The sequence below is a fragment of the Lates calcarifer genome, linkage group LG3 (genome assembly GCF_001640805.2).
Source record: "Lates calcarifer isolate ASB-BC8 linkage group LG3, TLL_Latcal_v3, whole genome shotgun sequence".
In the NCBI taxonomy this organism is placed as follows: Eukaryota; Metazoa; Chordata; class Actinopteri; family Centropomidae; genus Lates; species Lates calcarifer.
In genome coordinates, this window is record NC_066835.1 from 18,929,751 (window position 1) to 18,947,681 (window position 17,931).

The following is a 17,931-nucleotide window of genomic DNA, read 5'->3' on the forward strand; positions in this document are numbered from 1 at the left end:
TCCAAAAAAATACAGTGACAAGTTTTAGTCTTGCTTTGAAGATGGTAATTATTTTCAGTGTCTTTATTTATTTCTTTCAGATTAATTGATTGTTGAGTCTGAATATTTCATAAAAAGATAGCGATCATCACAGTTCCTAGTGTCCCAGTTAATGTTTTGCTTGTTTTGTTGTGACAAAAATACAAAAATATTCAATTAGCAATAATATAAAACCAGGCATTTTGAGAAGCTGTAACAAAAACTAAGTGATTAATGGAAATATAATTTTAGCAGTATCTATACTGTCTGTGTGTGTGCCTGTGTGTGTGTGATTAAGCTTGATGTACAGAGTGTGTGCTGCCAGTAGCAGCATGTAGGTTGGCCGTGCCCTGCAGGGAGAGACTCCAAGATCCCAAAGTGCTGAGGCTCAGATTCACCATCTAAAACAGAACGGTCTGTCTGAAGAAGTGCTGAGAACAGATTACCTGCAGCACATAACCCGGCCCCTCCCTCTCTCTGCCTCCCCCCCTCCCCTCCCAGCTCGTGTTGGATTATATGGTTGAAACTGAGCTGTGAGGTTTCATTATTGTGTTTCTTTAACACTCACCATTGAGGTTTTTACATCCCACAGACACAGGATCAAAAGCCTCACTAGTGTCCTCTAGAGGCAGCAGTGATTAATTACACCAGCAATACAAACGTGTCAGATTAAATAAAAAAACATGCAGTACCTCTGATGTCGCTTCTCTCAGAGCCTTACAAGTTTGTCCTGAAGTTGTAAAAGCTACAAGAAAGACCAGAGCCATTCAAATCAAAAGAACGTACCCCCATAGAGATTATAGAAAATAGAGAATATCTACTAAAACAATAGTAAATAAATAAGTACATGTATTCAAACACTGCTTTTTTACTTTTTATTTATTTGCTATCTGTAATTCGTTTGATCTTTAGTTACTCTGCAGATTCAGATTAATAATAATAATAATACAAAATATGACAAGTAAATAAATTCTGATGTATTATGTCCTGATCGGACTTTATAGATTTATAGATTATAGATTTATTGATACCGTGGTTTGTACATGAAGTCATTAAAATGAGCTCTATCTTCATCAGCTGTATCTTTAAAATGAATTTTACACCTTAAAGAGTTCAAATTCACGAATATGAAATACATTATTATGAAATTACTTTGGTACTTAAAGTACATTCTGATGAGGAATACTTCTGTACTTTTATTTCAGTACTTTAACTTGATTGTACATTGTAACGTGGTTCAGACACCTGAGCCTTAAAAATGAGGCCAAACTCTCCACGAGAGTCAAACTTGGCAGTGCAGCGTCAGGCTCTGGACAACACCCGTTAACTTATCACCATGACAAAGCAGTTGCACGAATGACAGATAAAACCTCAGAGGACTCGACTCGTGTCATCCCTGAAACATCACTTTTCAGCTCCCAGCCTTCAGGGAGACAGAGTGAGAAAATATGTGTAAAAAATAAATTACTTTTCTTTACAAAGTTGCATCCAAATGTTTTTTTTACTGTGGCTGGAAATATATAAAACACATAAAACAGTGTGTTTCTATCGTGGGAACACAGAGAGCTCGAGGTCCGTTAATTGCAGTTAATTTCACTCACCTGGCGCAGATGGCAAAAATAAAAACCAGCAGCCTTTGTTTCCACCAGAACCTCACTTTTCCTGACAGTAAACGCCTGTGACATGTTTCTTTAAGCTGCGTGATGTTTATTTACAAACCAACATATACACAAACAAAGTCCATTCAGTTTTAGTTAGACCAGACTGAGAGGACAAAGTTGTGTTTTGCAACTTGACCACATGTGTTTCTGAAACTCTGATGTAGAAAACATGGTGAAAGAAAAAGATTAAAACGTGGAGGGCTGAGAGTCTGGAGGGCAGTGCATAAAGGGAACCTGCTGTGTGTGTGTGTGTGTGTGTGAGTGTGTGTGTGTGAGTGAGTGTGTGTGTGTTTGGCAGATGGGTCTGAACAGCCTGAGAACTTCACAATCTGGACATGATTTGTTATCAACACGCTCACACACACACTTTGTTCCACACTTGTCCTCCTACTCCACTGCTGCTCAATTCAACACACACACACACACACACGTCGGCCTTCCTATAGCTGTGAGGACAGTCTTTGACATAACACGTCCCCTATACCCACACCCGAACCTTAAACATCACAACTAAAGGCCTAATCCCAGCCCTAAACTGAAACCTAAATCTAACCTGAACCATAAAACCACATCTTAACCCTCAGACAGAGCTCTGTAGTTGTGAGGACCGGTCCTCACAACTACAGAAAGACAAAACACACACACACACACTAAACCTCCCTCTTTTCTCACACTCTCGCTGCTCTGGCAAAATATTTCTCTTTCTTCTGTCTTTTTACTTGTTGTTTCAGTGACTCTCGTCTCATTTTTTCTTTTCTTTCTTTTGCTTTCACACTCACGCACGCTCTCATAAGATTTATTGGTCTGTCTCGTTACTTCATTATTCAGTCATCGGTGCACATTTTGAAGCATGTGAACGACTTCAGAGGAGCAAGAACCAATGACATATCTAGACTGGAACCATCTAAAGACTGGAAGCTGATATATAACTCTGACTGCACATTATGTGAACTGAATTTGATTTGATTTGATTTATTTAACCACTTCCACTTTAAAACTTTATAGTTAGTTGGATAGCTTCAGTCACAAGACCAACTCATTTTTTGATAGTATTAATATGGTGCCAGAATTTTAGTATCAGCGCTTAAATTGTACTTTTTTGGACACCTGACTGGACATAAAAAAGTTTGTTTATATAGCACTTATCACTTAATCTTGGCATACAACGTCTTTAACAATAAGTAAACAGCTTTTCATCTCTTTGTAGCAACTCTTTATGGTAATTTTGCATATCTTTCTGATCATTTTGAGTCTCTTCATACTAGTTTTGCATCTCTTTATGGTGATTTTGAATCTCTTTTTGGCCATGTCGCCTCTCTTTTGGATAACTGAGATCTGTGACTTTAAAACAAGAAACATTAACATTCATTCACTTCATTTAGATGCTCTAACCCAGAGGAAAATGGCTCATATGTAAAGCAATACAGTCAGTGTTAATGTTATTAAATACGCTTGTGCTTTTCCTGCTATGACATGTCAAAATATCTTTGGTGAAAAAGCCATAGCAATAACATCAAACAAGCAAAAACTTGTGTTTGTACATACTGTATTTTCAAGTACTCATTTATACGTCAGTGTGTTGTGTTTGTGTACACTCAGACTGCCAGGCAACATCTATAAAACTGGAACAGTGGAGCAGAATTGAGTCTTAAATTAAAAATGTTGGAAAGAAGTCAGACGTGATAAAGAGATCTGACAGGAGACGAGGAAACCTGTCTCTCTGATCCATCGTTTGATGCTGCTCCTTTGGACAAGCAGGAAATCTTAATCAGTGCTTCAAAGTCTCACCTCTGCTTTTCCTAAGAACAAACAAAAAGCAAGTTGTGGAGAAGTGTGTGTGTGTGAGTGTGTGTATGTTGCCATCAGACACGTCTGTTATAGAGTAAGAGGTGTTTCTTCATCATGGTGTTTAGGCAACTTATCACGAAACATTACAGGGCTGATGCATGATGAAAAAACCTGTAGCGTGGATCTCTGGTTCGTCCTGTGCCGGAGGAGAATGAAAGCTACACCCACACAGTTGCTGTTTTAGATAAGACTTTAGATTTTGACTCTATTTTACAAACTTAAACAGCAGATCTGTGTGTGACTGTGTGTGTGAGAGGAGAGGGCTCTCACAAACAAGGGCTGGTGGGAGTATATATTTAGAAACTCCCTGCTTTTTATACACTTACACTACATTTCATTGACGACCCTGTTGACCCAGAGAAGATGGCGAGTGATGTTGCTTCAATGGCAACCTTTAATGGACGTGTATGTGTTCATATAGTATGTGGGGGTGTGTAAAAAATGTAAGCAAAGGTGGCACTGTTTACTCTGTCCAACTGTGGAAATCCTCTTTTACTGACTCATGACTCAGCTCAGAGGTTTGTCTCCATCCACTTCCTGTAGCGGGTTAATGTAGATTGTCATCTCAGAGATGTTGATGTCAAACGGGATGACAAGTTGACAAAACATGATTTTGACTTCCTGGTAAAGAGTCATGCTGCGTTGTGACAGTTGTGGTCATCATCATTGAACGCACATTTTTCATGACTCTGAAGTTTAGAAGTCTCAGAGTTTACCGTCGTTTTGAATGCAGCATCAGAAGTACGTCTTTTATCTTAAAGAGGAATCAGGGTGGATCAGGAAGTTGGTCACTGAGGTTAAGAGGCTTTATGTTTGGCTGTTATGTTCAAACCTGATCTTTCTTTTACTTTGGTCCAGACTGAAATAGCTCAAAAACTATCCAGTGGAATACCATGAAATTTAGCACAGACATTCATGGTTCCCAGAGGATGAATCCTTTGTTGATCTTCTGATGTTTCCTTTGACACCATATTGAGGTTGACACTTTAAGTAAAACTAAAACTGATGACAATCCTGTTAGCCTAAACTGTACTTTATGTTTAGCTCTACATAGCAAATGTTAGCATGCTAACACGCTAAACTAAGATGGTTGGCATACACGCTAAACATCGGCATAGCATTTTCACTGTTAGCATGATTAAGTGCGGCCTCACAGAGAAGCTAGCATGGCTGTAAACTCTTGTTTATTTACAGTAAACACTGTTTTATCTCTTGTTTTGTATCCACAAAGATCCTGACAGATAATTTTTAACCCGTGTGTTACTGTGTGAGCTGTTCAACATGTGGCTAATGTGATGCCTGGTTGCACTTGTGCCACCAGAAACGTACGTCTGCATCTTGGATTTACACCTGAAATCTGTTCTTTTATGTGGAAACAATTATTACACTGGACACTTAATATCACATTCTCAGCAGCATCTAATATTAGCTACCAGAAGCATCCTTTGCCTGGGCTCTGTCCTTAAATATTATGTAAAAGCACCATAAAAATATTTTTTATTGACTTTAAACCTGCATAAAAGCCAGATTTTTATGTGACTGTTATATCTTTTAAATTATTCTGATGTCAGGAGTTTTAGTTTTTGGAAAAACAAGACAATCCAGGTGAAAACTGGCGCAGTCTATGTTGCTTTTACGACTTTCGCACTCATTGTCAACGGGTGATCCATGGGATTATCTGTCTGCCACATTGTGTGTATCGTGCTACCATTTCAAAATCCCACACAAACAGCATCGATGAGTTCTCCTTATTCTCTCTGAAAAGATTTTAAAGTAAACATCCAAATAAAATAAAAGCCTGTAATCAGGTTTGTGGTTCCGGGGGTTCTGTTTTCTTTTTGACCTGGAAAGTATAACGGACTCAGACTTTTCAGCTTAGCCGAGAGGAAACATTTGGCAGACCCAGTCTCTCTGTCATCCTGCTGCTGCTCAGCGACTGGTCAGCTAATCTGTCGCTGACGTGAATCCTCACCCCCCACCCACCCCACACACAGACACATAGGTTACAATCTCCTGAATGGTCTGATGTTTACTGGGTCAGCATTACCCTGACTGTGTGTGTGTGTGTGTGTGTGTGTGTGTCCCTAATCAGATTTACTGGTTAGAGAGAGAAGCAGAAAGCATCTGCACTGCTGTGGGAGTGTGTTTGTGCCTTTTGTGAGTCCTTTTAATTCAGTTTAGTATTGATTTTATTATCTGTAATGTCACATTTCCACCATTGTTTTGGTTCCGTCTTTGTAACAAACTTAGGATCCTAGTAACACAACCTTGTTTTAGCCTCACAGTGACGATGCATTTTAACCGGTTTTCTCACGGGTTTCGGGGCACGTAGTCTTTCAGCTGGATTCACAACTGTCGCACAACAGAAATACATGTATAATCAAAACATAACACACAACTTAATAACACACAGGAGCTTCTAAGTGTCTCTTACACACACTACTTAACATAGCTCACACAGCCTGTAATTGTAGTGAGGACACAGGATGTAATTATCATGCGTACGTGTGCGTTTGTGCGTACTTTGTGCTCATTCAACGTGTTTGTGCAGATGGAGTGTGTGTGTGTGTGTGTGTGTGTGTGTGTGTTCTTCTATAGGTTTTCTTTGTGATGATTGTGTATTTGTGCATTTTGGAAGTGTGTGTCTACATGCGTATCAGTGTGTATTCATTTACCACTTTCTGCTCAGCTGTGTGTGTGTATGTGTGTGTGTGTGTTTGTGCATACATAATTACCACTTTTCACTTTTGTGCGTGTTCATTCAGAAGTCATGTGGAGTGTGTGTGGGTGGCTGATGATTTTCACTTTGTGTGTGTTCTTATACAGCGTTGAACGTGGCTTTAATGTGTGTACATGTGTGTGTTTTTATATCTTTGTGTGTATTTTTTAAATTTGGCAGTGTGTGTGTATTTCTGTAAATATATATAAAACTATGTGCTTCTTTCTTAAGTGTATACTTGTGTGTGTGCATGTGCATTTTGAAAGTGTGTATTAACGTGTATCAGTGTGCTCAGACCAGTGTGCACTTTGTGTGTGTACATACTTGTGTTTGTGTGTGTGTTTGCATTTAAAATTACCACTTTTTACTTGTGTGTGTTCATCCAGAGATGTGTGTGTGTGTGTGTGTGTGTGTGTGGCTGATGATTTTCAGATAGTGTGTGTTCATTAATAGCTGTGAACATTCCTTTGTATGTGTTGTATTTGTGTATTTTCATGCCTGTTTTTGTTGTTGTGTGTATATGTGTCTCATTGAACTGTGTGCATTTTTGCATTTGGTTGTGTGTGTATTTGTTGATTAGTGTTATGTGTGTGCACATAGCTGGAGTGTCTGTTTATGTATGTTTTGCATTTAAAAGTGTGTGTACATAAAAAAAATAGGATTGTGTGTGTGTGTGTGTTTTGAAGGCACATATTTACATCCGTGTGTATTCATTTACCAGAGTTTATGCTCAACTGTGTGTGTATGTGTGTGTGTGTGTGTGTGTGTGTGTGTGTGTGTGTGTGTGTATACATAAGTGCCAGAGTCACAGAGTGGGTCGCTGTTTTCCTCGCTCATAGTGAGCGTTGCCATGGTAACGGCACTAGCAGCGCAGTGTGAAGTGGAGGAAGAGCTTGCGGTGCTCAGCGTGATGGAGAGAGGAGATAGCGAACTGGTTTCACACAATTACACGATTGGTCAGCCTGGTTGATGATGTCACGTATTTACCTGGTGATTTAATGTGTGTCTGAGTGTATTATTTTTGTTTTTAATGATGGTTATTTAGCAGCAACACATGTGCAGTGTTAACATGTCTCTGCATTCATGGGAGTGTCTGTGTGTATTTTTAATGTAACCCAGCCACAGACAGATGATCAGCTCGGGGGCCACGAGAGTTAACGATCAAAATCGAAACCCAGGAAGAGCAAAGCAGAGGCAAAGAGAGAGAAGCAGAGAGACAGAGCGGAGGGAGGAAGAGAGGTGTGTGTCATACTGAGCATGCTCTTTGTGCTAACTTCCTGCTCTCTTCTTCCTGACAGAAAAGACCGTTCAGAGAGGCCGGCGTTTCAACAAGAACGAGAAGAAGACGAGCAGAGGAGAGGCTCTGAATACAGCTGGAGAGAATTAAATCCAAACTGAGGAATTCATTACAACATTCAGACTGAACTCTGTGGATTTTTCTCTTACCTTTTGTGTGTGTGTGTTTTTTTTACCCACAACCTGTTTTTAAAAGAAAGAGAGTTATTCATTGAAACAGACATTAATCTTTTTGTCTGACAGTGAGACTCTTGAATGTTTGACCTCGACATTTTCCTGGGAGATGAAAGACTCGGCACTTTTTTCTTCTTTGTGAATCTTTTGGACGGCAGGTTTGAGAGGAACCTCTAGGAGCTGAAGGGGGTTTTTCTTTTTCTTCTTCTTTCTTTTAACTTTCAACTTGTGCAGTCTCTTTCGTTTTCTGTTTTTGGCTCTGTTATGTCACCCTGCCTTTTCCTGATAACGTTTTGTTTCTCATAAAAGAAAGAGAGGGACGTGACAGACTCAAGTTTCTCTGCTACGAGCCTGAATAGCATCTGAATTCCAGTTTGGCTTTTACAAGAGGACAAATCCTCCTTTGTGTGTGCGACTGAGTGTGTGTTTGTGTAGATCACTGTCCCTCTGTGATACATTAACGTGTATCAGGGGACAATAACGGGCCCTGTGTGTCTCTTCTGGGAAAATGGGATCAGAAAAGGACTCAGAGTCGCCTCACTCCTCAGTGAGTGGCGTGCCCAACCCTAAGTGCCGTGCGGCAGGCAAACGCCAGGGCCGCATCTCCTTTCACAGCCTTTTCCACAGCAAGCGGGGCTCTCGGGGCACCAGGGGCCCCAAAGGAGCAGCGGCCACCCCTTTATCCCATCATCACCCACATCACCACACACAACAACAGCTCCTGCCTTCTGCCTTGGGCTCAGCGCCCACCGCAGCTGCTGCTACGCCCACGACCACAACCACCACAGCCGCCACGACCCCCCTGGACGCCGCCTCCAGCACCCCATCGAAACCACTCTCCTCCAGCCAGCCGTCCCTGGGTGGAGCCCCTGCCTCCGGGGAGGCCAACCTCCTGGAGTGCCCCCTGTGCCTGGTGTGCCAGCCCGCAGACCAGCTCCCCGAGCTGCTGGGGTGCAGCCACCGCTCCTGCCTCTGCTGCCTGCGCCAGTACCTCCGCATCGAAATCACAGAGAGCCGAGTCCAGCTCAGCTGCCCCGAGTGCGCCGAGAGACTGGCCCCGCGGCAGGTGGCGGACATCTTGGATGATGCGGCCCTGCTGGAGAAGTACGAGGAGTTCCTGCTGCGGAGGTGCCTGGCCTCCGATCCGGACTGCCGATGGTGCCCGGCGCCTGACTGCGGGTAAGAAACTGTCTGTCATCTTTATTCAAGCTGCTGGTCGTCTCATCTGTGCCTGTTTGAGCTGTGTTTTTTCTTTCCGTCATCCTGTTTCTATGATACCATCAAGCGTATTTACCTGATCAGGTATTTACCCCACAGCAAACAGTAACCAGGTTACATGTGTTTGTCTCTAAACAAATGTAACCTGAATTATATTCTGTTGATTATTAACTCAAACCCAAAGATATTTGAGTTACAGCTAGAATCAGATAAAATATTTGCTTGACAAAGACAGCCAACTATTGATTAATCAACTTATTGTTTCAGTACTATTTCAGAGAACTGTGTGGGTTTGCTGAGGACACTCTGACCAGCCTTCATAGGAAAAAAGGACGATTTTAGGGCGTGGGATTAGAATAAACTAGGTCATGAGTATGAATGTCTCAAATGTTAGAGTAAGCATTCAGGTTGCTGGTTTTGGGCTCATCTGTGCCAGTTTCAGCTTTGTTTGTCCTCATCTTCCTGTTTCTATAATATTTTAAAGATATCTGATCAGTGATTACATTTCAGAACACTGAACCTGCCTCACTGGTTCATCCCGTAATTGAAATGAGCCCTGTTGCCCTTGAGGGAATTCACCTCGTCACAGTGTTAATAAAAACAAACAGAAAAACAGAAATTGAACCACCGTGGGTGAGACAAAAAGTCAGAGGCACTTCATTATCTGTGACAGATGTTTGAGTAAATCCAGGGAGTGTTGCTATCTAAGAAAGAATTAGTTTCTAAAAGGCTGGATACATAAACAAAATTAGGCTGTACTGAGATTAAAATGGGAGCAGTGATCGCTTCAACATCTGGTTTTGACTGAGCAAGTTGTTGGGTATTTTCTCACATTAATTTGTGGAAACTTTTTCTGTAGTTTCACAGAGACACGTTGTTCTCACTAAGGCTGACTGTTTATATCATTATCAGGCCAATAGTTGTAAAATCATTGTCTCTACTTGCCTTTTCTCTCATTCTCTCTTCCTCTTTCTCCCCCCTTCTCCCCTGTCTGACGCACCAAATCACTCGCTCAGCTGCCGTTAGGTTATTTCCGCACACTTTCTACTGTAATTGCCTGGATTTCAGATGAACGGCATTTCCAAACATTTCACACAAAATGACAGTGTTTCTCTATCTGGGCTAAAATAACGGGAAGCAGTGTGAGCTCGTTAGAGAAAGACGAGGCTGAGGAAGTTGAATTTGTGAAACAGGAGGAAAGAAACGGTACCTGGGTTAGAGGCCCGCAAGCCCGCCCTGTGGTCGGAGGAGGGAGAGACAGATGGGTTTTTGGAGGTGCAGCAGCTCTCGTCTGGTTTCTGGAACAAATGAGAGGCGTTTGTTTCATCATAGATAGAAAGCAAGAGTGATTCATTGTGTTTGTGTTTCAATGTGTGTGTGTGTGTGTGTGTGTGTGTGTGTGTGGGAAGAAGAAATGCAGATATTCAGTGATATTTTTCTGCTGCGGTTTTGTACAGTAATCCTGTTGCTGTCACAGGGGAAGGCCATAGTGTCTGTGTGGTATCTTTGTCGATATCTACCTGTATGTGTGTGTGTGTGTGTGTGTGGTGTGTGTGTGTGTGCTCTGTTTATTCCTGTGTCTCCATACACGTCATCAGGCCCCGACATACAGACCCTACAGGGTGGAGTATTTTTTAGATGTCATTTAAACTCCATTCCACAGGTGTGTAGGCTTGTGGAGGAAACACAGCAGAGAAAATAGAGGAGATTCAAATCAATTCAAAAGCACTTTATTCATGCCTCAAGGCGAAATTCAAGGCTAGCAAATTTGCAAATGCAAATACACATAAAACAATTCATTTACACTCTAGAATGGAGGCATAGCAATATTAGAAGGGTACACAAGATTTAAAGGCAGTGGCCAGCTTTAAAGTGAGGCTATATTATTCATGAAAGAACAAATAACACATTCTGCCTCTTACAAATGAAAAGTTTAATTTATTAGCAGTAAACAAATGCAGCCTTTCACAATTCAGTACACACAGTGGTTTTGCTGCTACAGCCTCATATGGCTTGAAGGGACCAGTAGCTAATGGTGGCTAATGTTAGCCAATGTTTAGATGCTAACGGACATTTCCAACCCAGTATGTGACTTATGTAACTTTTCAGTGGTTTCCGCCAAATGTGAAAAAAAGAAGTCAACACAGCTCAGAGTTACACAGCCTTTCAGTGCTTTAACAATCTGCTCATTAGATATTTCCTGTGTAGGAGTGATTGTTTTGACCCCATGATTGCCTTAAAGGAATGTCCAGGGAGTTAATAGATTATTAGGGTTCATCCTCTGGAGTCCATTAATAACACAAACACAACATTCATCTGAAATCTTGCCAGTGTTTCCTGAAACATTTTCTTGTTGACTTAGGTGTTGAAAGAAACTTTATTATAGCTCCACCAAAATCATTCTCTTCGTCGTCCTTGAATAATCATCACAAATTTCATGGTGAATTAATGAATAAACTAACTGTGTTGTGAGTTGATGAAAACATGAGGGTTCAACATCTGGGGACCACAAATATTCAAAGCAAATTTTATAAATTTGACTTCATAGCAGAGCCAAATAAAAGGTTAGGATTCATGTCATTGAATGAACTGCTTTCACCTCTGTTTCTCAGTCTTTCTAACTGTAAGTCTAATCAGGGTGGATGTTGGGTGTTCTCACAGTCTGTAATGTGTCAGACCACTGCTGTCACTGTCAGAACCACGTGAGTAACACTGAACATCCATTTCTGTTTTTGCAGTTCCTTTTTCTTTAAAAGCAACTAAAAACAGACCCTGAATATAAAGAGAGTGAGATTATTTTTCATTATTAATATTGTTCCAGAAGGTTTACATGTGTTACTTTTTTCCTGAGTGAACAGGATGATTATATTTACCAGCCTTCATAGACAAAAGTCAGGATTTTAGGTTAGTCGTGTAAGTTTTCAAGATCATAAAGGTCAAGATTAACACGCAGGTGAAACATGTAAGTGAATACAATTCCCTGATTTAAGAAAAAAATAAAGCAAAATCAAAGTGTGTATTTGCATCAGCAGCATCATAGGAGGAGAGTTCAACTGCTGACCTACATATTTACCGGGACGTTTCTCTGTCTGACGGCAGCTGTGACTCACCCCCACCTTTTAAATCAGACAAGTTGACTAAGTCCAAATTATTATTCACCACAAACAGCCGGGGCTGCAGACTGAGAAACAACTCAGTAAACACACACATACACACACCTAGAGCTGCTTCAGACTGTCCGTCACAAGCGTGAATTTATTCAATATTAGTGAGAAATGACTGTTTATAGCTGAGAATGAGTGTGTGTGTGTGTGTGTGTGTGTGTGTGTGTGTGTGTGTGTGTGTGTGTTTTGCATTTCAACCCACTTGTAGGAAAGTTATGTAAATGTGACCTGGTTTTTGTGTCTTTTTGTGATAAGACAATCACAAAGACAATCCTCATTTATAAACACAGAATCAGAGTAAATACAAATTGTAAATTGTAGGTTTATCTTATGATTCATCAATAATAGTCAACTGGATAAATTACGTTGCATTAGGTTCATCAGGAGGCCAGAAACACGACGAAAATTAATGATAACTGGTGTTCAAAATGTGCCAGCTTCCTGCAGTATATGTAGTCGATTGTCTCTGTTTGTTACTGGTGGAGTTGGCTGATCCACTCTGCTCTGATAGTGCCTGGAGGACAGTGTAGAAAGCGTTGTTGCAGTTGAGTTCCACCTTTGTTAAAACCCTGGCATTTGTGTGCGTCAATCCAGCTTCCTGTAGTGTACGTAGTAGAAGAGCGATGTTTGAAGATTTCTCAAAAACCGCTCATCCAAAAAACTTTATTGTTGACAATGCACTTCCTTGGGGCCTCAGCAATATACCCATGAAGTTTAACGCAGATTGGATGAGTAGTTGTTGCGAAAATTGAAGGACAGACAGACAGACAGACGGAGATTCCTCCATTTATAGTTGCTCTGTAACTGTTTGCTAACTTGTTAACGGTAACAATTTCACAAGGAAATAATGTGTCAGTGTTGCGTACACACCCTTTTGTTCTAGATCTAAAATATGATTACACAGAAATCCCGATAAGCATCAGAGCACCTGACTGGCAAAATACAATGAATCCAGAAGATGGATATCTACAGTGATAACGGTGTCTTTTAGTTTCATTGTTTTTTTTTTCAGTGCATTGCAAAAGAAAAAAAAGAAAAAAAAAATCTACTTTTGCTCTGGAAAATTTAGGATCTGATAAATCTACCTTCGCCGTCATAACACAGTCGTTCACCTCGCACCTGCCGTCCTCCTCCGGCCAATAAGGGTCTCAGCCTGTGCCATTGTCACACCTGAGCATCCAGTGAGGACAAAGAGTGGCCTTCTGCCGTCTCCTCTGGCTGTCAGTTGCCATGGTGACTATCGATGCGGCATAGAGGAAGCGTTGCCAGGGGTAACGGGAGTTGGGACTTAATTCAACAGATCGATACGTACTCACTGGACTCGGTGTTCATGTTTGTGTTACTGTAAGAACTTTGTGCTTTTGTCGCTGACGGATGCCTGTGTGTGTTTTTCACGTTTCAAGTCTGTGTGAGTGAGTCAGTCTGATGCACGTTCAGTTCATCCCGGTGTTAAATACAGCCTTGCTATTAGTGTGCAGCTGTGTATGTGTGTGTGTGTGTGTGTGTGTTGTAACGTTGCATTTACAGGCTCAGCAGGATTCCCAGGTGGCTCTTGGTGGAGCTGAGCGCTGACAGGACTGTCTGTCTGTGCACGTTTCCTCTCAACACGCAGCATGTCAGCACTCATAAAACTCCTCTGCCTCTCATCCCTCTCTTCCTCCCCTCCGCCTCTCGTCTTTTTAAATTTACATCTCTGCTCTTAGTCTCACACGCCCCTCGTTACCTTCCTTACATCTCCTCTTGTCTCACCTATCTCTGTCCCTTTCTGTTTGTCTCTCTTTATCCTCAAACGTCACATCAAATCGCTCTCTGTGCTGCATTAAAATCTTTCTGTTTTTCTGTTGTTTTTCTTTAGCCATGCAAACGGCATGACTCTGTCTGTTGGATGTATTGCAGTGAAATTCGGTGCAGACATTCGTGGTACCAAGAGGACGTATCCAAGTTACTTTGGCAATCCCCTGACTTTTCCTCTAGAGCCACCATGAGGTTCACATTTGTGGTTTTGAGTGAAATATCATGACAACCATTTGATAAATTGCAGTGAAATCCATTGATTAGTTATCGCCTGCAGTCCATAAATACAAAAATCTCTGCGTGATGTCATTGAAAATACAACAAACAGGGTTTTCTCATGGAGGTTAGACTGGGTTTGGAAGCAGGGAAATGGTTAACGAACTGGCTGTCTTGTAAAGAGCTTGTTCATTACTCACTTGACAGTCTGCTGCTCTGTTTCTGTTTAGGAGTGCTTAAACCAGAATGCTGATGTTGCAGGAAAAAAGATGCAAAACTGGCATCTCTGTGTTTTTGTTTCCCTCACTTGAATTGGAGGTTCATGGTTACCCAAGTATCCAGTGGGTTTCGTGACTGTTTGACCTTTGGGGCCTGTTAAAAACTCTGCGGATAGTTTAAAAAGTGTAATTAAAGGAGGACCGTGGCTACATTTTGCAGAAGTAAGTATAAAGACAGGAGTGATGTGTAAACCCTCACGAGTGCAGGGTGAAGTGTCTCTGCAGGAATGCCGCTTCGTGTCTCATCTTGTCCCGAGAAAGCCAAGTCTTGTCTCCTCTGATATCTGTTAATTTATTCTGTCCTGAGAACAGGCCTGTCACAGTGTTTGGAGAGGTGGTAATGAGGGACATGTTGGGGCCGCCGTGTTGGAGGCGTGCCAAAACAATTACAAGTTTGTCGTGTTATCACGTCTTCCACGCTCTTCTTCCTCTTAATAGCATAACTTGGAAACACAACTAATGCACAGAAAACTGGCAGCATCTTTGTTTTGTCAGGGTAGAAGAAAGGCAAAAAATAATGATTTAAATCCCTGCCTGCTTTTATTATCACTCCTCCAACATGTTTTCTCCCACTTAGCTTGGTGACAATATTTCATGACAGGCCTCCTTTGTGATTTCTCCAGTGACTGACAACCATTTATATCTCAGCTTTTATTTTTTCCCTCTTTGTCCTTATTGTTACAAAGTGCCACCCTTTTTGCTATTTTTACTATTATTTGTTTTAAAAGTGTGCTGGATTAACTTCATTGTACAAAAACAGAAAGGTTAATCTGGTATAGTTTTTACTTTTCACTCTGGAAGTTATAATGTTCTGGGTCACATTTGTTAAGACATGAGATATCTCCTAAAAACACAACAAATATCAATGAACTTTGGTGTAAAGTTCAGGCTAAGAGCTTATTTCTTTTGTTGTTTTCTGATGATTAACTGCACCTTTTGTTGAATAAAAAAGTCATGTCACATTCAGTTCATAGCTACCAAACTCAGTTGATGGTTTCTTCTGTCTTTTAAAGTCTCATTACTAAACACAGTCAGGCCCTCAGAGTCACTTCGTCACAGCTTTGTACTCACACACCTTGTCGCTGTGTTCATCTCCTTTCTCCTGTGAAATCCATATTGACTGACCTCATCCCGTCTCTTTCCCCTTCCCTCTCAATGCTGTTACTAAGTGATTACTCCACTGATCAAATCCTCTCTCCCTCTCTGTCCTCTCAGTCTACAAAGAGCTTTCAGGCCACATAATGTGCCTATTAGTGGCCGTATTGGAGATCGTTCACTCTTGGAAACTCTGGTTGAGTTAACAGTTTGCAGGATTTCTAAAGTCACATCTCAGTTATGTAATATTTGCCAAACATACACAACAGCTTGGGTTTGACTGTTTCACACACAGGAAGCAACAAGCAGATACAAAGTACGTACTGTATGTGGTGCAGCTATGTGAAATCAAGTCATTTAGGTTGAGAGGGTGACGCGCAGAAAGACTCTCAGGAAACTCAGAGACACAGGCTCTAATTCTTCTTACCAATTCACAAACCTCTTTGCCTTAGTTTGAGCGATTAAAAAATGGATGATTACTTTAACTCTTACCATTTTTCGTGCTGTTCAGGTAGCACAGAATCAACTTGATTGAGCTCATGAGCTGCGAGTGGCTGCCCACAGTTTTAGATGTGGGAGTGTGGGAGGTGTTCCGACTCAAAAACATGGAGCAGCCAGCTGGGATCAGCAGCACTAACAGCCCTTTCATATTTCACAGAATCATTTCAAATGCTGCTAATGGAGTTTTAATTTACTGCAGTGTTGTTTCTCATTGCCTCATAAAGATCAACAGCTGCTGTCATTTTTCTACTCATCATTTGACTTCTTCAGTTACCACATTATTGAAGGCTCGTCTCCCTGTTTTGTCACTTTCGCTTAGGTTTGCCGTCATCGCCTCGGGCTGTGCCAGCTGTCCCAGGTTGGTTTGTCGCAGAGAGGGCTGCGGCGCTGAGTTCTGCTACCACTGCAAACAGGCCTGGCACCCCAACCAGACCTGCGACTCTGCCCGCCAACAGAGGGCACAGTCCCTGCACACCCACAGCAACCACTCGCCCAGCTATACACAGGAGCAGGGACCCGGTAAGTACCCCGGAAAACATAGACACGCAAGACGCCCAGCCTCCCCAGATGATGACTGGATCAAAAGTCAGACACAGACACTGTGGTTTCACACACACACACACACACACACACACACCGTGCAGATGTGTGTGTGTGTCTGCTCGGTGCAGACATAAACAGACAGATACAATCCTCTCCCCCCAGCATTTCCGACCTGAAAATACATTTCACACCTCTGAGAGCTCTGCGCGCCTCGGTCTGTCTCTGTCAGTCTTTATCACATGCCGATCTCCTCAGTCTGTCAGAGCGCTGAGTCAAACTCGTCTCACGTCTGTTGTACCACCTCCCCAGCGTTCCCACCGCTGGGGGAAGTGTGCAGCATTCAATCAAGCATGAGACACTATTTATATCACAGCTTCTCCACTTGATAGTTTCATGACTGCAGCACGGTGCATCCTGTCGTGCAGCATTTTAAAATGTCACCATAACTTTGCTCAGTCTAAACTCTCGGTTTCTAACAGGTTTTCAAAAAGATATGTTGATTAAATTTACATAATAAAGTTCTGCACGGTGTGATTTTAGTCCTTTCAGTCAATTAAAAGTCTTTCACCCCAGCAGTTCAACCACAGAAAAAGATGTGAATAGCTCGTCACTGTCGATGCAGATGACATTTATAACATGTTTTTGAACTATATTTGAGAAGTGTTGCATCTAACATTTCCCTCCAGCTCTTTTTCAACATTTTAAACAGTGAGAGAACAGTTGAGTTTCAGGAAATCAGCTGTGTTCTGGGAAGGAATTGTGAGAACTGGTTGAGCTACTGGGTTCTGCCACAGAGGAAGGGGGTGTATTATTAGATAAAGGTAATAAATAAAACATCCTGTGACTCTTGCGGTTTGTATTTTATATATTCATGAACTTGCCTGTACCTCTAGACCAGAAATATTTTTAAAATGCAGAAGAGCTGTGCTGTGCTAAGCTCAATTTGTCATATAAAATATTTTCTTTACTTGAGTTATTACTAGAATAGAAGGAAGTTATTCTTAAATATGTTGCAGTAACAAATGATTTATAGTATTTTGTTTTGACAAAATTGCTGAAGATTTTGGTCAGAAACACTAACAATGAGTTTACGAACTGATGAATCTATTAGAGTCAGTAACTCTCACTTACAAGACATGCAATGGTGTCTTTAAAATAAAGGTGTAACAATTCTCCAAATCCAACTCTTAGTTCATACCTCGTTTTTTTTCGTTTTTGAATGTTGAACCAAAATGTTCCCACACTTCTGACTTGAATGTATCTGGGGGAGATCTACAATCTCAGGATTATTATTCATTTTAAGCTCATAAAACAACTGTTAGACGACAATAAAATAAGTGTATTTACAAGATATACAGCTTCACCTTAACCTTAAGCTCAACTGGCTGCACCTACAGTGATGGCAG

General features: G+C 41.4%; 1 protein-coding gene across 1 annotated transcript in view; it reads left to right on the plus strand.

The window, feature by feature from the left end:
• The window catches only part of rnf19b (ring finger protein 19B), a 39,103-nt gene that overhangs the window by 9,846 nt on the left and 11,326 nt on the right, over positions 1-17,931 (plus strand). Inside the window, exons 2-3 of the mRNA XM_018674139.2 lie at positions 7,545-8,895; positions 16,302-16,501. Coding sequence (XP_018529655.1) covers positions 8,225-8,895; positions 16,302-16,501 — 871 coding nt within the window. The 5' untranslated portion in view covers positions 7,545-8,224. The remainder of the gene's footprint in view (positions 1-7,544; positions 8,896-16,301; positions 16,502-17,931) is intronic.